The sequence below is a fragment of the Homarus americanus genome, unplaced genomic scaffold, assembly GCF_018991925.1.
Source record: "Homarus americanus isolate GMGI-L3 unplaced genomic scaffold, GMGI_Hamer_2.0 scaffold54443, whole genome shotgun sequence".
Taxonomy (NCBI): Eukaryota; Metazoa; Arthropoda; class Malacostraca; order Decapoda; family Nephropidae; genus Homarus; species Homarus americanus.
In genome coordinates, this window is record NW_024750852.1 from 8,681,346 (window position 1) to 8,700,807 (window position 19,462).

The following is a 19,462-nucleotide window of genomic DNA, read 5'->3' on the forward strand; positions in this document are numbered from 1 at the left end:
GAAGATAATAGTAAAAGAATGAGGGGGGGAGGGGAGTAGAGGGAGGAGGAGAGGGAAGTAGGAGGAGGGATGGGGAAAAGAGAAAGATGAGAGTGGAAGGAAGGATAAGAGAGGGAAAGAAGATCAAAGAGAGAATAAAGATGAGGTAAAAAAGGAGAAGAGAAACAAACAGAGTAGCAGAAGAAGAATAAACAAAGAAGGGACGAAAGAAAGGATAGTGAAAGACAGAGGAATAAGAAGATAAAGAAATGAGGGAAGACAAAATATGAATGAGAGATGAAGGAGACGTTAAGATAAGAAGAAAAGGAAGAAAGAAACAAGGGAGAAAGGAGTCAAAATCTGATCAAGAAATAAAGAAAAATGAGAAAAGATTGAGGGAAGTTAAGCAGCAGGTCAACAGAAGTTGGCAAAAGAAAAGAAGAAGGAAGAAGAAAAAAGCCAAGATAAAAGAACAAAGATGAGAAGTAAGCCAAGAGAAAGAAGAAGAAAGAAGAGAAGTAAGATAAGAGACAAGTAAAAGACAATAAAGTAAAGAAGAGATCCATATTATTACAGAAGAGAACTGGTACGACATAAACCCTCCTTCCCTCCCTTCCTTCTTGACCTCTGACTTGACCTCCAAATACTAGCCTGAGTCACACGGTCATCATTGAGGAAACTTTCGTAATTCTCTCCTTCCTCTTGTATCGAGAGTCCACGCCTCACACACTCTTATCATGGTGTGAGCTCAATAGTGTTCTCTCTCTCTCTCTCTCCTCTTCAGATCGGATCATCACTCCTCGTTCCCTATGCCTCTCTAAAGGACGTTACAAAGTCACTGACAACGAAACAAAGACTAGGATGTATTAATTATAGAGTGAGGAATGAATGACTGAATCATTCCCTCCAGCAGACAGACTTACGCTACCTTCCCCTCACCCAGGCCATAAGAGAGGACAAATCTCACCACCTCAGTAGCAACATCCCGTAGCAACTCTCTCATAGCAACAAATTCCTCGTAATAAAGGAACCGTAAATTTAGAGAGAGAAAAAGATGAAGGAGGGGATATAAAGCCCTGACTCCACACTTCTAAATGTACAGCACTATTTTGAGAAGCCTGACTCGGATATTCTCAAATTAGAACTTTCACCTTTACACAGGATGAGGGAGACTGTGTGCCATTGGATAGTTTTTTACAGGTTATCACTACAGAATGATCCTTTACCTGAAACTACGTACACAGGCTTTAAACTATCGATTTATTTTCTCGATTCAATAAATTTCAAAATGTTATATATCGACTCTTTAACTCCTTCTCTGTTATGACTTTGTGGAATTTAACTTTTTTTTCTCGTTTAATAAATCTTGAATAAAAGTAATTAGCTTGATTTTGTCTTACGTGATCCTTAATACCAATACAACTAATACCACATAGGTTATTTTTATCAACAGGTTAGGTTAGTTCTTTTTTTTTGGGGGGGGGGGGATTAGCCCACCCGGGCACAGGTAACTGCCCCACATCGGAGCCTGAGAGGCGAAAAGGAAATAATAATAATAATAATAATAATAATAATAATAATAATAATAATAATAATAATAATAAAGACAAAAAAAATCAAGAGTGAGAAACAAAATATGTATGTTGTGTTGTTAATAGTAAGAGAAACAATTGAGACCCTGCAATTGCGTGTAAATGAGGCAGAAAGTCATTTCAGCCACCTGGGACTTGGTCGCAATTTTTGTGATGCTATAAGACAGCAGAGTCTACCATTAGACAACATATATAATGCTTCCAATATATTCCCAGGCGGTAGTACCTCCCTGTTTGAATGATTAAGTCGTGGCTGAGTTCATACCTAAACCATGATGAGTCTCACAGCAGCAGGTGGGTGGATTTTTCTCACTTTTTTCAACATAATGAGTTCCTCGTCTCTGTGGTGCTGTGAACTTTATAAAAACTAACTTCTTTTTATCTCAAGTAGAAGATAGAGACAGAGGCCATCAGGTGGTAGGAAAATAAGGATACAGGTAGAGAGAGTTACAGTAGTTTACATTAAGCATTCCTAATAATTTCCAAACCCTGGGACAAATTGGCTGGGGTTCTGTTCCCCTTTTAAATTATGACCGGAATAAATCCCTGCAAGTGTCCATTTATGTATCTGTATGTATGTATGTATGCATGCATGTATAAAATGTATTTCTATATATAACGTAAGTCGATGTATATTCTATGTAGTAGGTAAACAAAAACAACACACACACACACCCCCACACCCACACCCACACCCGCACACCCACACCCCATCATATATTCACTCGGCTTTGATCTTCGTTGGTACATAGTAATAGTAATGATGATAATATGAAGAAGAAATATTACCTAGTGCACAACAGCGAGGGGATGGCAGGCGGTCTACTCGAAGCATCTCATCAGCTCCCATGCATTGTTGAGGAGGAGGAGGAGGAGGAGGGGGAGAGAGAGAATAGAGGAAAGGAAGGGAGAAGAGCTTGTTTGATCCTCCTTAGTGAATGTCACAAAGATAAGGAGATGAAAGAAGAATGAGAATGAGATAAAGGAGGGATAAGAATGAGGGTTGGTGTATGAGGAAGGGATAAGGATGAGGGTTAAGGTATGAGGGAAGGGATAAGAATGAGGGTTAAGGTATGAGGGAAGGGATGAGGGAGGGAAGGATGAGGGTCAGGGTATGAGGAAGGGATAAGGATGAGGGTCAGGGTATGAGGGAGGGATAAGGATGAGGGTTGGTGTATGAGGAGGGATAAGGATACGGGTTTAGGATTATAGAGAAAAAAGTTGGGGCCCGTGTGACTGAATAAGAAAGGAAGAAGAAGGAAAGGTAATAAGAAAAAGGAAGAAAGGAGAGGAGGAAGAAAGGAAAAGGAAGTAGAAGAGGAAGAAAGGAGAAGGAAGTAGAAGAGGAAGGAAGGACAAATAACAGCAGATAGGGAGAAGAAAAATTAAACAAGAAGAAAAAATAAAAAAGGAAGGAGAAAATTTAAGTAAAAAAAAAGGAAATAAAAATAAAGGAAAAGAAGAGAAAAAAATGCAAAATGAAGAGAAAGAAAAAAGGAGAGGGAAATAAAGAAAATAAAAGGAAGGAAGGAAGGAAGAAGACTAAGATAAAAGAGGGGGTTAAAGGCCAACACCAGCAGCGTCAGATTAGAGTAAAAAAAAATCGTCTTCATTCTCTTCCCCTCGGAGATAAGAGAAGACACTTACTTTCTTCTCAAGAGATTAAACTGAGAGCGAAAAGAGTACACGTATAATATATATATATATATATATATATATATATATATATATATATATATATATATATATATATATATATATATATATATATATATATACAGTATATATACAGAGAGAGAGAGAGACTATTGTAACATTCTCCTGGTAAAACAGGATAGATATCTTGACTTCCACAAGATGGCAATTTGGCAGAATCCACTCGTACTCGGGATTAACCTGTGCTAATTGGTCCTTATCCACAGTGACGTCATGTAGTGTCTCTCCCACTTCTTCCACTCCAACCTGTACCGTCGTACGTAACCTAACCTAACCTAACCTAACGTCAAGGTAAGCAAAGACTCATTAGTATACCTGTGGATTGTCCTGCTTTGACACCTGTATAAATTCACTGACGTTATCAAGACACCTGGATAGTAATTATCGTTAAAAAACAGCTTCTCAAATATTTCACAAGATAATTCGATTTTTCTTCTAAACATTACTGGGTATTCTGACAAATCTTATTCACGACTTAAATCACTGTCTCACTTTTCTTATTTTGATACATTCATACGTGACTCACCTTTTCATCCATAAAAACTGACACTCACTCACCCACCCACAGACTGATATAAATATATTTCGAATGTTAAAAAAAAAAAAAAACATTTACATCCTGACAACGTAAAGGTAACTCAATCTTGTTTTCCTTATTTCAATTGCAAATATGAAGACACGCCACAAAAACAACAAAGTCGAACAAAACATTGGATCCGTCCTGTAATAGTATTGGGAGTAATATATCTCTCTGTCGGGAAAAAAGTAGTAGTGTGTGTGTGGGAATCTGATGCCCAAGAGAGTGACCGACACACGACCGTCAACACTACCATTTATTGGAGTGCAGCCACATGAGATGAGGCACGCCACTTCATGTCAATGCACGTCTCTTTAAATAGCTAATGCAGCTTCTCATGTCTAACCAATTCACGTCCCTTCTCCTCGACCAATGAACAGCTCTAACCAAATACAGGCCTTTCCACCAGACCAATGAACAGTTCTAACCAATACACGCCTTTCCACCCGACCAATTATCAGCTCTAACCAATGCACGCCTTTCCATCCGACCAATGAACAGCTCTAACCAATGCACGCCTTTCCATCCGACCAATGAACAGCTCTAACCAATGCACATTTTTCCACCCGACCAATGAACAGTTCTAACCAATACGCGCCTTCCACCCGACCAATTAACAGCTCTAACCAATGCACACTTTTCACCCGACCAATGAACAGTTCTAACCAATACACGCCTTTCCACCCGACCAATGAACAGCTCTAACCAGAATATTTTCCACCAGACCAATGAACAGTTCTAACCAATACACGCCTTTCCACCCGACCAATTATCAGCTCTAACCAATGCACACTTTTCCACCCGACCAATGAACAGTTCTAACCAATACACGCCTTTCCACCCGACCAATTAACAGCTCTAACCAATGCACACTTTTCCACCCGACCAATGAACAGTTCTAACCAATACACGCCTTTCCACCCGACCAATGAACAGCTCTAACCAATACACGCCTTTCCACCCGACCAATGAACAGCTCTAACCAATACACACCTCTCCACCCGACCAATGAACGGAGAGAGTTTCAGAGTCGTCATGTGACAGGGTTTTTTCGTCACAGTCAGCCGCTACTGGTGAGGGATGATGCTGTTGTTAATCAGGGCAGTGACAGATGAAACATTTTCCAATATTATCGCCTCACCTTTCAGTAAAAAGTGATCATCGTTGATTCCATTTGCTGAGTTATATAACATAAAGCCTAGCGCCCACTCCTGACCAACGGGGGGGAGGGTGGGGAGGGGGATACACACAGCCGACAATAACGTTGGTCTAGATTGTCTATTTATTTTAATTGCTTTTGGAATTCTGTAGCTGTCGTTAGTCTTAGATTGCCATTTCCGTTAACTAGTCGTCTTCCCATATCGTCTAACTGTCCTCTGATGGCTAAGCAGAAGGAAAACCCCTGTGTGTGTGTGTGTGTGTGTGTGTGTGTGCCTGCCTGTACGCTCGGAGTTTTAACCCGATCTTAGACTGGGTAAAGTACGTTATATATATATATATATATATATATATATATATATATATATATATATATATATATATATATATATATATATATATATATATCGCCTCCCTCTTTAAATATTCATGAACAGGAAAGTGAACGAAGGAGGGAAGGACTTGAGACATATTTAACGTTCAAAATATGTGGTAGGCGAGAAACAGGAACTCTGACAAGCTCATCTACAGTCCTTGGTCGAGCGAGTTGCTAGAGGCTGAAGGGATTAGTGGGTAATTGGTTCCCACGTCCATTGCCAGGTGTATAATAAGATTATCTGCGGTGTGCCTCCTCTATACAGGTGAGGCGGAGGGTGATGAAGCACAGGTCACATCTTGCCGCCGCTGAGGAAGGTCGGCTCTTTCAGCTCCTAAGTCAAGATCATATTTACGCGTCTTTTACCTTCAGTCTTCAAGTCGTGTCATTTGATGATAGGATGCTAATTCACCATCACGGAAACCTTTTCAAAACACCTTTGATGTAAATCCCAAATGAATTTCAGCTTTAAAATGAATTAAAAACATTTAAGGAGAAGAAAAGGAAAATACAAAACTCGTCATATATAAGGAACACGAGGAGGTTCTTACAAATAATCCGAACGTTGGTAATGTTCCCGTCTCAAGAGATTTGCCCAGACAAGGATAGGAATCACGCGCAATTTCCTTGTATTTGATGAGTTACCAAGAGTTTTATCTGCTATAAATTGTCCTGGGATAAACTCGGGTTGTGTTTGTTAACTCCCAGATGACAGTTTATTAAGACAGCGGACCCAAGCACCTAAAACATCTTGTCCTTGGTTTATGACACACACTCACAAGATTAAGTCCCAGTAATCAACTGTGTAATCACACTCAGAGGCTTTATTAACTATCCCCGGGGATTAGTGCTGTCATTAGCTTACCTGGCGCAGATTTTATGAGAGTTAGTCCTGTTTTGTCGCTAATAATGGTAATTCTGAAAGAGAAATTATTTAATATGTGGGTTTGGAGTCACTCAGGAAACAAATGGTACATCGTCCTCCGTTTTGTTTTTTTAACCATTATAATTCTTACCACAAAAAATTACCTTTCCGGGTTACTGTACTAAATTTTTATAACAATGTTAGCAAACTCTTATACAATATTATTTGGTGTTATGGAAAATTATCTAGCCACTATTTTGCCTGCCCACACTATAACTCACATTTCATAATCCAATTTGCAATGAGTTGATAGCAAGATATTTTCACTTAAAATTTTAACAATATAAAGTCTGAAACAACATTATTTTACTTTATCTTGTATGCTTTAATATCAACAATATATCTCAGTAAACTTTGATTCTTATGAAAAATTTAATAATTACTTTTCGATATACTAAGTTTACTAGACATAATATTATTGTAAAAATTCCCAAGACTTCTACTCTTGGGTCAGACAGGTAAGAGGCACTAGTATTGTATAATCTACTTACTCAAAATTACTTAGGTTTATTGGTATAATATATAGTAAAAAAAAAATGTTCACCAGCCATATATCAAATACACATACGTTTCTGTCAGTCTTGCCACGTGATCGAGTTAATTTTGTCGACTGCTCAACATAAATTCTTTACCTCATGAGATTGGCATTCCTCAATTAATGTCGCGATTCTGTAATGTATTTTAGATATCCATTGATTCTCTCCACCAAAACCTGAAGTGATCATTACCATTGGTGACTGTCCACGAGTAGTAATCAATGATGTGTTTTTCTATTTATTTGGTAAATTCCCTCTCTGTCTACATGTAATCAGTCTTTTATATAAAGGTAATTTAGTTCCCATGCATAGAAAGCCATGACTGAAATGCTGCCTTTGATGCCACACGCAGGAATCCATAATGAAACTCTCATGCGTGTTATGTCTCTTTCTCTGTACACAGCATCGACGCACGCTCTGGTCCACAGGGTCGATCGAAACATTGGTCAGAGTTGGGTGGTCGAGCACACTTCGACCTGATGTCTTCGCCGTCTGGGTTGGTGATCGACGAGGTGGCTGCCACAGATCACGGCCACTACCGCTGTAGGGTCGACTTCGGCTCCTCCCCCACCAGGAACCTTAGGGTCAAGCTTCTGGTTGTTGGTGAGTAGTCGAGAAGTTGCCATGGAGGGGAGGAAGGAAGGAAGCGAAGGAGAGACGGAGGGGTGAGAGAGAGAGGGACACATACTATACACAGACAGATAGATAAGCAGACAGACAGATGATTAAGCAGAGGTAGAAACAGATAGACAGACAGAGAAGGAGACCAGGCAGGCCAAGAGACAAAAGGAGAACATAAACAGGCTAACATACAAACAGACAGACAGACGGACGGGCAGGCAGACAGACAGACAGACAGACGGGCAGACAGACAGATTGACAGACAAGTAAACAAAATCAGAAAGTAAAAAAAAAATAAAAAAATATTGTGTCTGTTCAACCTTTCCTCATCAAATCCTGTAGTAATAGGACCTTGCATTTCCTAACAGCTCCTTGAAGTAACAGTGAAGAACTGAGGGTGTTTTTTTTCTCTTTCTCTACTAATTTTCATCTGTGACCACATTTATCTTGGAACAATACTATACCTGCTAGTCTGTTATGTTATAGGTAATGGCTTCAACTCGAGCGGGTCACTCAATAAATGTTTTCGAATCTCATGTCACGGGGACCATCATGTGCTTGTTGGTGTTCCACGATCGATTAAAGTCCATTTTCTTTCCTTTCTTTCACTTAAAACTTCTTTCCAATTGTCTGTCTTCAATTCTTTTTACTCTATCCTCTTTCTTTTGTCTTCACCATTGTCCCTTCAAGTGCTGATTGCAGTTCGAGTGAAGGAGACTGAATAGTGAAGGAATTCTTTAGCGAGAAAAGTTTCAAGTATTGATAAGATGAGTCGATATTTATAGGACCTTGATGCCGATTTCGGATCCAGTTTGAGTAAGGTTAGGCAAAGTAGTCATTACCTCATTACCTGAATAGTTGGTTGATTGACCAACCTGAGTCTCGATCTTGTGGGATGATTATGCTTGAAGCTGTTGTTGTATTCAGTTAAGTTTCCTTCTTGGTCGATTCTTACTTTATTCTCTTTGTCTTCATTTCTTCTTAATTCTATCTTCTCTTATCTTCTTTATCCAAAGTCTCTCGTTGCTTATATCTTCCACCAGCTGACTATCCTCTCAAGTCATTTTAATGTTCTTTTTAGCTTCTTGGGTTAAGTTAGGTCTTGAGCCGAGTCCCTATAATAACAATTGAATATAGATCCAAATACCATCCTTACAAATAGGACGTCCTAGTGTTGATGCGGAGTCCTTAACACTCGCTGATGTGAAGGCAATCAAGGACACTCTCGCGTTTGGGGAAGCTCCTACAAGTGGCTCATCTTGAGAGGAGAGTTCGCAGTGAAAACGAGGACCCAGGGATATAAGATGATAAAAATAACATAATTCAGTATCTATTATTTTCCTATATCATTAGTTATACTTTTACCTCACTGACTTTTAATATATAATTCGGAGTCAGTTTTAAGTATCTAATCGTGAGTTATATTTGATTATATTTGTGTATATATACCTTGGAAATTTAATAATGGAATAATCAATAAGTGTAAGTGAGGTAAGTGGAAGACGAGGAGATGAGCAACGAAAAATGAACTGAAAGAGGGAGATCAAAGGCGAGGTATACAGGGAAGGAAGGAAGGATAGAGGGAGAGAGAGAGAGAGAGAGAGAGAGAGAGAGAGAGAGAGAGAGAGAGAGAGAAGCAGTACTAGGTTTAAAGGGAAGTGAACACGAAGGAGTGTCCCGAGGTCTGTCAGACTACTGCAACATGGAAGACACTGATACAAGAGACGGTCAGTTCCCAGGTCGCGAGACAAACTTTATCGGGTTGTTAATAAACCTCCCCACATGAGCTCAACATCTGAATTAACGAGAAAAGAAAAAAATTACACCACAGTAACTTTCAACAATTACAATAATCGAAGGTTCAATTGTGTCCATGTCACCGTATCCCGAGGTAAAAAGCAAGAAGGTCTCTGCTTCACTCTACTTCCCAGGTATTTTGGCTGGTGTCTATCTGTTCACCTCCAAGTGTCCAACTCCCGACTCCAACTTCCGAATCATTGGCTAAATAATTTTATAAGTTGGGTCTGGTTGTCACATGAGCTAGGCAGGTGACAACTGTTTGCACTTAGCAGTATACCAGGTTAAAAGAATGAGCCTCACCTCTCCGAATTATACACAAGGGAATATCGCAAACGTGGAGGAATAAATTGAAAGCAAGATAAATGACGAGAACTGGTGTTAAGTCAGTGTGGTTTCCTTCTGGATTTACTGCCACAAAAAAAATGAATAAACTAAAGTTAAAAGGATGAATTTCGCTTGAGTAGGTATATACACTGGTTGGGGGGCAGACAAACACGGAGGACGGTAAAGAAAATAGAATTTGACTTAGAAAAACAAGAAAGAAACGATGGCTAACAATCAAGAAAATCAGTGCGCAGTTTAAGAGCCTGAGGCAGACGGGTGTAAGAGAGTGAGTGTGTGGCCACAAGCAGGAGGACCTTGGGTGAGAGAAAGGTCATCTCTCTCACTTCTCTCACGGTGGTTCTTCCAAGGGTGGGGCAAGGCAATCACATTCTCTCTCTTTCTCCTTACATCTCTCCATCTCTCAATATCACATAACACAATAACTTATCTCTGATGAATAACTATCTGAGAGTAACTTTGTTTTACAAGTGTATGTAATGTGAAAACCCCTTATATGATTATTCTACACCTGTGTTCATATACTGCTGTTCTACAGGTGTTTTGTCAACTGATAACAGGCTATGTATCAAGTGACTACTTCACAGGTATTAGGTACAGTATATCACACAGGTGATAAAGATATACTTGTTTGTTAATTAGTATCGTCCACTAAAGGTGTGTCTTAAGTTACCTAAGACAAATGGGTGTTATGAAATGATTACCATACACAAATATTACCAGAGTAGGAATAAACACAGGTGTTTTCAAATTATAAAACAACATAGGTGTCACCAGCTGCCCTTACACACACACAATTAAGACTTGGTTGTCTCTGGTCCACAGTTCCTCCTCGTCGCGTCAGCATCCTGAGCGGCGCTGGACTGGAGGTGAGCGGGGTCATCGGGCCTTACCCCGTGGGCGGTTCCCTCACCCTCACCTGCCAGGTCACCGGGGGTAAGTAACAAAAGCTAACACTCACAGGAGGTACGCCAAAAGTCACAGGTAAGGGGTCAAGAGGGGGCGTAACACGGGTCAAGGGTCACAAAAACAAAGGGGTGATTCGTAGGTAAATAGGTTCACTAGAGGAACTTAGTGCAGGTCAAAGGTCACTGGGAGTACTTGCCAAAAGTGAAGGTGACTGTACTGAAGGTAAGCATGAACTCAGGATGTTTAACTCTTGGCCGCTGATATATATGACTGTATTGAGCGATAACTTAAGAAATGTGAATTAATTCGATTTCATACGTATATGAGCAAATCATATTACTTAATGTCAAACGAAATTCCTAACTAATAATAACCATAATTGGAGAAATCACAAGTGCTGTAATAATACTGTAATACCGGAGACTTTGATAATTGGGACATCAATTATAATAACAATCAAATTACAATGTTGAGGACACATTATTGACAGCAATCATTTGAATGACACTAAATATTACAGTACTTGTAATAATAATAATAATAATAATATAATAATAATAATAATAATAATAACAATAATAATATTATTCATATTATTATTATAATTATACGAGTAATATTAATTATACAAAAAAACAATTCTAAGTACAAGGTCAACAGTGCCGACAATCGCTGTATACTGCAGACAAAGTTCGTGGCATCGATCAATCCTGTGTCCACAAATTGGTCTCATAAGAAGGTAATGGTGGTTGCATGTTGGAGACAAGATATTAAAGGATTGTGCATGGTAATTGTCAGACGGCCATTGAGTTTATCCCTTTGTCAATGGCAAGGTGGATTAGTCACAATGCAGCTTGTTAGAGAGAGAGAGAGAGAGAGAGAGAGAGAGAGAGAGAGAGAGAGAGAGAGAGAGTGTGTGTGTGTGTGTGTGTGTGTGTGTGTGTGTGTGTGTGTGTCATGGCGCCACTAACTCACATAACCATAAAAGGTAATTAATACGAGAGACGTAAACATAAACATGCAGATAACGACCCAACTACTCCAAAGAAAAAATAACACCAAGACTACCTATCAATAAAGTCGAGGGTCGTCTCCTTAGGTAGAAATTAATCTCCATCATTTATCGTCAATGCTGTGTTTAATATCCGGCCCTGGGAGATCTGTGCAGGCAGGACTGAGCTTATTGTCTTCTCTATTCGCATGTCGCCTTTCCATGATCCAGGGAGTTGGCTTATTGGCCAGACTGAGAGCATTAAGGGTCAAATCTACTAATAGCGGATTTTCACGGAATGGTATAGTATAACCTTTTAGCCTACAGTGCGGCGAGGTATGATTTTGTTAGATGAAAAGAACAATAATGAAAATTAATAATAATAATAATAATAATAATAATAATAATAATAATAATCCCCTCTAATTCTGAAACGATTTTATCAATATAATCAGTGGCGAAATTCATCTAATATATATATATCTCAAAATTGTATGTAAGAATGTGTGAGCGTGCAGACCATTACGTCACGCCAACCTGCCGGACTCCACCCCTCAAAGCATTCACGTTTCTCCTATTTGCTGTGAAAAGTATTTGAAATGTCAGTGTCCCGACAATAAAATTCTGCGGAGAAAATCTTTATTGAGTGCATTCAAAATCCTCACACCTTTTAAATGTCGATGCCAAAAATTTATTTGAAGAGATCTCTCAAGATTGTGGAATTGAAAATCTTCAAAAAGCTTGAGAAATGTGCCGCGCCTGTCATCGTTATTGATGCTTAAGGGAATTGCCGTCTTACCTGAGGGAGAACTGCTGCTGGTGCAATGTCCAGCGCGCGCGCGTTTGTTTGTTTGTTTGTGTAATAATAATAATAATAATAATAATAATAATAATAATAATAATAATAATAATAACAATAATAATTAATTAACGGCTTACTTAGATAACATGGCAGCCAAAAGGCTGAAAATATACAATAAACAGAGATAAGTTACATATGGTGAAACTGGGGAGTGGGTCACTTGATTGACAGAAGCTTTCAGTACAAAAAAAATAAGGAACATTGAGTCAACATGTAGGTTAACTATAGATCTGGTACTGTGGTCTTGTAAACAGTCCTGTGACCTGGTATTGGTTCGAATGGCCGTCGTGTCGTACCTAGGTGCTAAGGTCATCTCCCTCACTACAGCTGCAGATGTTTAGCACATCCACCACGTGGTTCGGGTAGGTCCTTCAGCTCACACAGGGTGTTGGAGATGGCTCCTATTCCTCATGTGATGTACAGCAGTTGGGAATTCATAATTCCTCACCTGGGTGAGTAGGGAGTCCGCATTTATCTCCTGATATAGTTTGAAGTGTTTCTTGGCTTCTTAGAAACCTGCCATATCAGGATAGGTTAAAGAAACTTAACTTAAGAACATAAGAACATAAGAAAATAAGGAGTCTGCAATAGGCCGGTTGGCCTGTGCATGGCAGCTCCTGTCGAGAGTTACTACCACTCTCTATCATCCATGAATCTATCTAGCCTCCTTTTGAAACTTTCCAGAGTTCCCGCACTTACTACAAAGTTGCTAAGCTTGTTCCACTCGTCCACCACCCTATTTGTGAACCAGTTTCTTCCTATCTCCCTCCTAAACCTAAACTTATCCAACTTGAATCCGTTGCTCCGAGTCCTATCCTGCTCGGATATTATAAGAACTTTATCTATATCCCCTTTATTGATTTCTTTCACCCACTTAAATACTTCTATCATATCTCCCCGCACTCTTCGTCTTTCTAGGGAATGCAAGTTAAGTTTCTTTAACCTATCCTGATATGGAAGGTTTCTAAGTCCCGGAATCATTTTTGTCATTCTTCGCTGCACCGACTCTAGTGAATTTATATCCATTCTATAATAGGGGCACCAGAACTGAACCGCATAATCGAGGTGCGGCCTGACTAGTGCAAGATATAGTTGCAATAAGACCTCTGCACTCTTGTTACTTACACTTCTAGATATAAAACCCAATACTCTGTTTGCCTTATTTCGAACATTAACGCACCGTTTTCTAGGCCGTAGGTCCGGGCTAACAAGTACCCCTAGGTCTCTTTCACAAGTCGACTTCTCTAGGTTGATGTTGTTAAGGCTGTATACATTATCAGTATTTGTTCTTCCAATATTAAGTACGCTGCACTTGCTGGTGTTGAATTTCATTTGCCATTTTTCAGGCCACCCCTGCAGTTTATTTAGATCCTTCTGTAATGCATTTGCATCCTGCCCTGAATTAATCTGCCGCCCTATTTTGGTATCATCCGCAAACTTGCTTATGTCACTGCTGATCCCAGTATCTAGATCATGAACAAGAGTGGGCCTAGTATTGACCCCTGGGGAACCCCACTGGTTACACGGCCCCACTCAGATTTAACACCATCTACGCTGACCCTCTGCGTTCTATCGGTGAGCCATGATTTAATCCAATTTGAAACTTCCCCTCGATACCATGAGCCTTAATTTTTCTCAGAAGCCTCTGATGCGGGACTCTGTCAAATGCTTTGCTAAAGTCTAAGTAAATAACATCGTAATTTTCGTCATTATCTACTACCTCGAAGACTTTCCTAAAAAACGTCAGCAGATTTGTTAGACAAGATTTTCCCTTTGTAAACCCATGTTGCGAGCCGTAGATTAGTTTGCTTTTCTCTAGATGCGATCGGATGCTATCTGCTATAATTGATTCAAGAAATTTCCCCACTACTGACGTCAAACTGATCGGCTGGTAATTTGACGCTGATGCTCTGTCTCCCTTTTTGAATATGGGTACTACATTTGCCTGTTTCCACAAGTCTGGGACAACTCCGGTGTCTAATGATTTTGTAAATAAGTTTACGAGGGGTCCGCTAATCTGTTCCCTACACTCTTTCAAGGCTCGAGGGAAAATTTCCTCCGGTCCTGGGGATTTTGTTTTCTTTAGTTTATTTATCTTCTTAAGAACATCCTCTTTTCTGATAGTGATATTCTTCAATTTCTCTTCTTTCTTTCCCTTAAATATCAGTTCCACCTCTGGAATTTCATCGCAAATTTCTTCTGTGAAAACTGATAAGAAGTAGCTGTTCAATGCTTTGCTCATGTCTTCACTGCCATTTATCACTTCTCCCCTCCCTGACTTTAAAGGCCCAACTTTGTCCTTGATCTTTGTTCTATATACCTGGAAAAATCCCTTGGGATTCGCCTTGGATTCTCTTGCTATTTTGATTTCATAGTCTCTCGTTGCTTTCCTTACATTTTTCTTAACATTCCTAGATAGTTCATTATACCTATTTCTGAGCTGCTCCTCCCTTCCCTTTAATTTCTTATATATTCCTTTCTTTATTCCTATGTCATGTTTAAGTTTTCTGGTCATCCACCTTGGCTCATTCTTATTTGACCTAATTTTTCTGTATGGTATATTTTGTTCTTGTGCTGCATTCCCTAGAAAGACGAAGAGTGCGGGGAGATATGATAGAAGTATTTAAGTGGGTGAAAGGAATCAATAAAGGGGATATAGATAAAGTTCTTATAATATCCGAGCAGGATAGGACTCGGAGCAACGGATTTAAGTTGGATAAGTTTAGGTTTAGGAGGGAGATAGGAAGAAACTGGTTCACAAATAGGGTGGTGGACGAGTGGAACAAGCTTAGCAACTTTGTAGTAAGTGCGGGAACTCTGGAAAGTTTCAAAAGGAGGCTAGATAGATTCATGGATGATAGAGAGTAGTAGTAACTCTCGACAGGAGCTGCCATGCACGGGCCAACCGGCCTATTGCAGGCTCCTTATTTTCTTATGTTCTTATGTCTGTTCATCCAGTGGTGATGGGTGTACAGCGGACCCTGGGTGTGTCACGCGTCAGGTCAACATTGACCTCTAAGAACTGATTGTCACTCTAACAGTTGTTTCTTTCTTTCGAGTTGAAATTGTCTCTTGTGTTTATCAGTTGTGAGTTGATCGTCAATCTTTGCACTGTATTGTTGGTGGGAGGATGTTGATAAATCCAGATGGGGAGGAGGAGGAGATGGGGAAGGCCCGATAGACCATGCTGGCAGCTGTCTCCATGGCCTAAAAGACCACGGGCACATTAGCGGGCAGCGCCGAGTACAGACGTCCTCACCCCATGAAGGCTGAAGACGGTGCATGCGTGCGTAAGAAAATGTGTGTGTGACTTTGACTACAGTAGATTAAATTTGTGTCTAGCGTGTGTGATCACGTATAATATATTCATGCAAGTGCATTTGAGTATACAGTACCTCGTATACACCTACATTTATGTGTGTTTTATCCAGGTACACATACCCTACACAAAGCAGAATTACTAGACTATATTAAACAACAAACAGTCTCTCTTACACAGCACTAAAAATAGTGTTAGAGTGACGGATGTACGAGAAAATATCACAATACCAGCATATAGTTACCAGATGAGTACGGAGAATAGCACAGTGAATTTAGCTCTCTGAAGACTATCATAAATATTGCGAAGGCATGTAATTGTTAATAGTTACTTTGAAGTGAAAAACGGACTTTATCTAGCAACTAATGAGGTGAATCGGTATATATATATATATATATATATATATATATATATATATATATATATATATATATATATATATATATATATATATATATATATATATATATATATATATGTGTGTGTGTGTGTGTGTGTATGTGTGCCAAATAAAGACCAATATATATATATAAAACTGATAGAGAAAAAGACATAGGCAGGAAGGAGATGGTGGTCACAGTGAGGAGGAGGAAGTGCGGTGCCTGGGGGACGGGCAGAGAATCACTGACTGGGCCGTAAAAGCGAGCCTTCTTGATGGAGCTCACCAACCTATGTGGGGACGGACGTGGCCATGTTCCCTGATGACCACACACCAGGGACCCAGAGTAAAGGTTCTGTTTTTTACCCCGACTGTTGTCTCAGGAGGATAAAGACCGTGTGTTTTGTTAACTCGGAAGTGCTCTTAGTTTAACAGGAGAACTTTAGTTGATCCGAAAGAAAAGACAAAATACAATGGATGATGAATATGACTACAGGGTTGTGTCTGTGTGTGTGTGTGTGTGTGTGTGTCTGTGTGTGTGTGTACATAGGAAATTAATTCAGAAGTCAAATTGATAAATAATTATAAGCTTGCCTACAAATAAAGTATCGCTTCTATCTATAAATAACAATAAAACTTCATCATTTCAAGGTAAGTTCAAAATTATTATAGAACGTTTTATTCCAATTAAAATCATTCTGAAACTAAGTTGGAGTAATAATAGTAGTGTCAACTCCCCTGATTAAACGTCTCCATCACAGCAACGTTGTTAATCCTGTTTCTGTGTTCTCGTGTCGTGTGTGGAAGCCAAGTGTATTGCATCGTAATGACTGTTTACATTATTGCAACTTTATGTTTCTCTGGTTTGGTTAAGTTCCTGGTCTTCAAACTGTTCCCCCTCTGTGTACCTAGCAATTAACACCACCACAAGGATGTCAACATTTCAGATTTTGTCGTAACGGATAAAATAACAACGAGATTAAAATACATCGCCGCGTGGAGTCTTAGTGGGCGGGAGATCAACAGAGTAAATTTTCGGGGTGAAGTGATGCGGTTTACACACACACACACACACACACACACACACACAATGTTTTCCATATTAGGTAAGCAAGAGATTAATTGGCTACGCTCTCGTCCGTCCAGGCACGATCGGGAAAAATGTTAATCTCTCTCTCTCTCTCATACTCCCTCTCCCATCCTCTTTCTCTCTCACCTCCTTTGTCTCTCTCACACCACGCCCCCCCCCCTTCCCTCATTATTTCTCTCCCATACCCCCTCGTCTCTCACCCTCACACATCCACATTAACACTCCAACTTCACTCTGAGAGACGCCAAGTAATCACCACACTTCACACTAACCTTCAATTCCTACATCTTTTATCGCTCATTTTTATCTTCCTCTCTCTCTCTTTTCCCTGACTTCCTCTTCTCCTCACCTCCTTGTGTATATCCCTATCGAGGCAACGTTGTTTTCTCTTTGTTTATCTATTGTTTATCTCTACTCCTCTGTATAAACAAGTGGCAACAGAGGAAGGTTCTCCCCCTAGTATAGTTTAAGGTGATAGTGATGGTAGTCTTCGACATTTGGTGGTCAGGAAGGGAAAATATTTTGGGTGAAAGACTCTTACCTGCGCCAGTCTGCTTTGAATGCCTTGGAAGCCAGACATGATACATGCAAATTGAATCTGTGATAGAGGATAACCACGCACATAAGACCTCGGGTATATTTGTGTGTGTGTTTTTCCGTCTTCATATAAATTATTTTTTTCGTGTTATCTTTCCCCCTGATATTTCTGCTTTTATTATTTCTTCTCTTAATGTTCTTCTTCTCTTTTATTTGTTTATAAGTGATCAGCTCTTACAGGAAAATTATAATAATGTCGATAAACCGTGAAATTTCCATATAACGGATTTCTTTCTCCATATAAACCGTTAGATGGAGGGGGTTCACATCTAACGATCCCTCGATATAACGGACTATTCATTTTTATGTAGTTCGTTAAATGATGTTTTCATATCTATCGGATCCTCGATTTAACGGACTTTTCTCTCCACATAGTCCGTTAAATAGAGAGGTTTTCACTGTACAAACACATACACAAACCATTACACTAATTCCTCGATGAAACTCTACTAATTTAACTTAATGCAATCTAGTCACTCCTGAAGCTACTGATGTGTTGTCAATGTCTTTGGTCATACTCTATGTATCCCCAGCACTGTCTCTATGTATCCCCAGCACTGTCTCTATGTATCCCCAGCACTGTCTCTATGTATCCCCAGCACTGTCTCTATGTATCCCCAGCACTGTCTCTATGTATCCCCAGCACTGTCTCTATGTATCACCCCCGAGACCCCAAATTGTTTCCCAGAAAAACTATTACGATGATTAGATATTAATATTTATACAATATTTTAATACCTGATACATATGAATGATTAGTTTTGATAATTTATTCGTTGTATCGGTAGTTCCAATCCTTGTGTAGAACCAAATTGTTTGAAAAATTATTCCAGTTATTAGAACCTGAAATGACTAAGCCGTAAAACTCAGAATCTTCACGCAAGAGAATCATTACCTTATTATAATCTTGAACAGTTATTTAATATTAGTCATTATCACATCACTATGATAAACACTAAGTTACCGCCTCCGTCTTGGGGTCGTAACTCCCATCACCGTAAAAGAATATTAATGTGGTTTGTTCACGACAACTTTCTTGCTTCTGTGTGTTCTCAGGGTCACCGCGGCCTTGGGTCACCTGGTGGCACGAGGGATCACTACTAGATGATGTGGCAGAGGAGGTCAAAGGTCAGGTCATCCGGAACATCTTGATCTTACCTAACCTGAGCCGCCAACACCTGTATCGAGTTCTCACCTGTCAGGCAAGCAACTCTAACCTGTCCTTGCCGCTCGCTGCCACTGTCACCCTCGACATGAGCTGTAAGTGCCAAGATTGAAGTTTGTTTTGAGTGCTAGTGTCGACTTCTTTTGTGAGTGTTTGTGTGTCAAGTTTTACTGTAAGTGCCATTGTTTAATTTTCCTATTCGTGACAAATTGAAACTTTGTTATGAGTGCCATTGTCAAGCTTTATCGAGGTCAGTATCAAGCTTTATTGTGTTATCATTTTACATCTGGTAAACAATCTTTAATCTACTCGTAATATCCTTTACAAATGTTCACTGCATGTTCGCCAATTTTTTTTCATAAATATTTTTTTAATTAAAAACTCGTTCAAATTTCAAATGTTTGCTTTTGTCGACTCGGGTATATAAATTTACCTTCTGATTATTTCCTGCTTATAATACAAGCAAACGACACGTGGAAGATCTAGTCTTTGATTCTTAATGACACATCAGGTATTGTTTACACCTTG

At 39.5% G+C, this 19,462-nt stretch overlaps 1 protein-coding gene across 1 annotated transcript in view; it reads left to right on the forward strand.

Annotated features, from left to right (window-relative positions):
- The window catches only part of LOC121854328 (nephrin-like), a 123,500-nt gene that overhangs the window by 80,894 nt on the left and 23,144 nt on the right, over positions 1 to 19,462 (forward strand). The window contains exons 3-5 of the mRNA XM_042348923.1: positions 7,263 to 7,462; positions 10,448 to 10,558; positions 18,826 to 19,029. Coding sequence (XP_042204857.1) covers positions 7,263 to 7,462; positions 10,448 to 10,558; positions 18,826 to 19,029 — 515 coding nt within the window. The remainder of the gene's footprint in view (positions 1 to 7,262; positions 7,463 to 10,447; positions 10,559 to 18,825; positions 19,030 to 19,462) is intronic.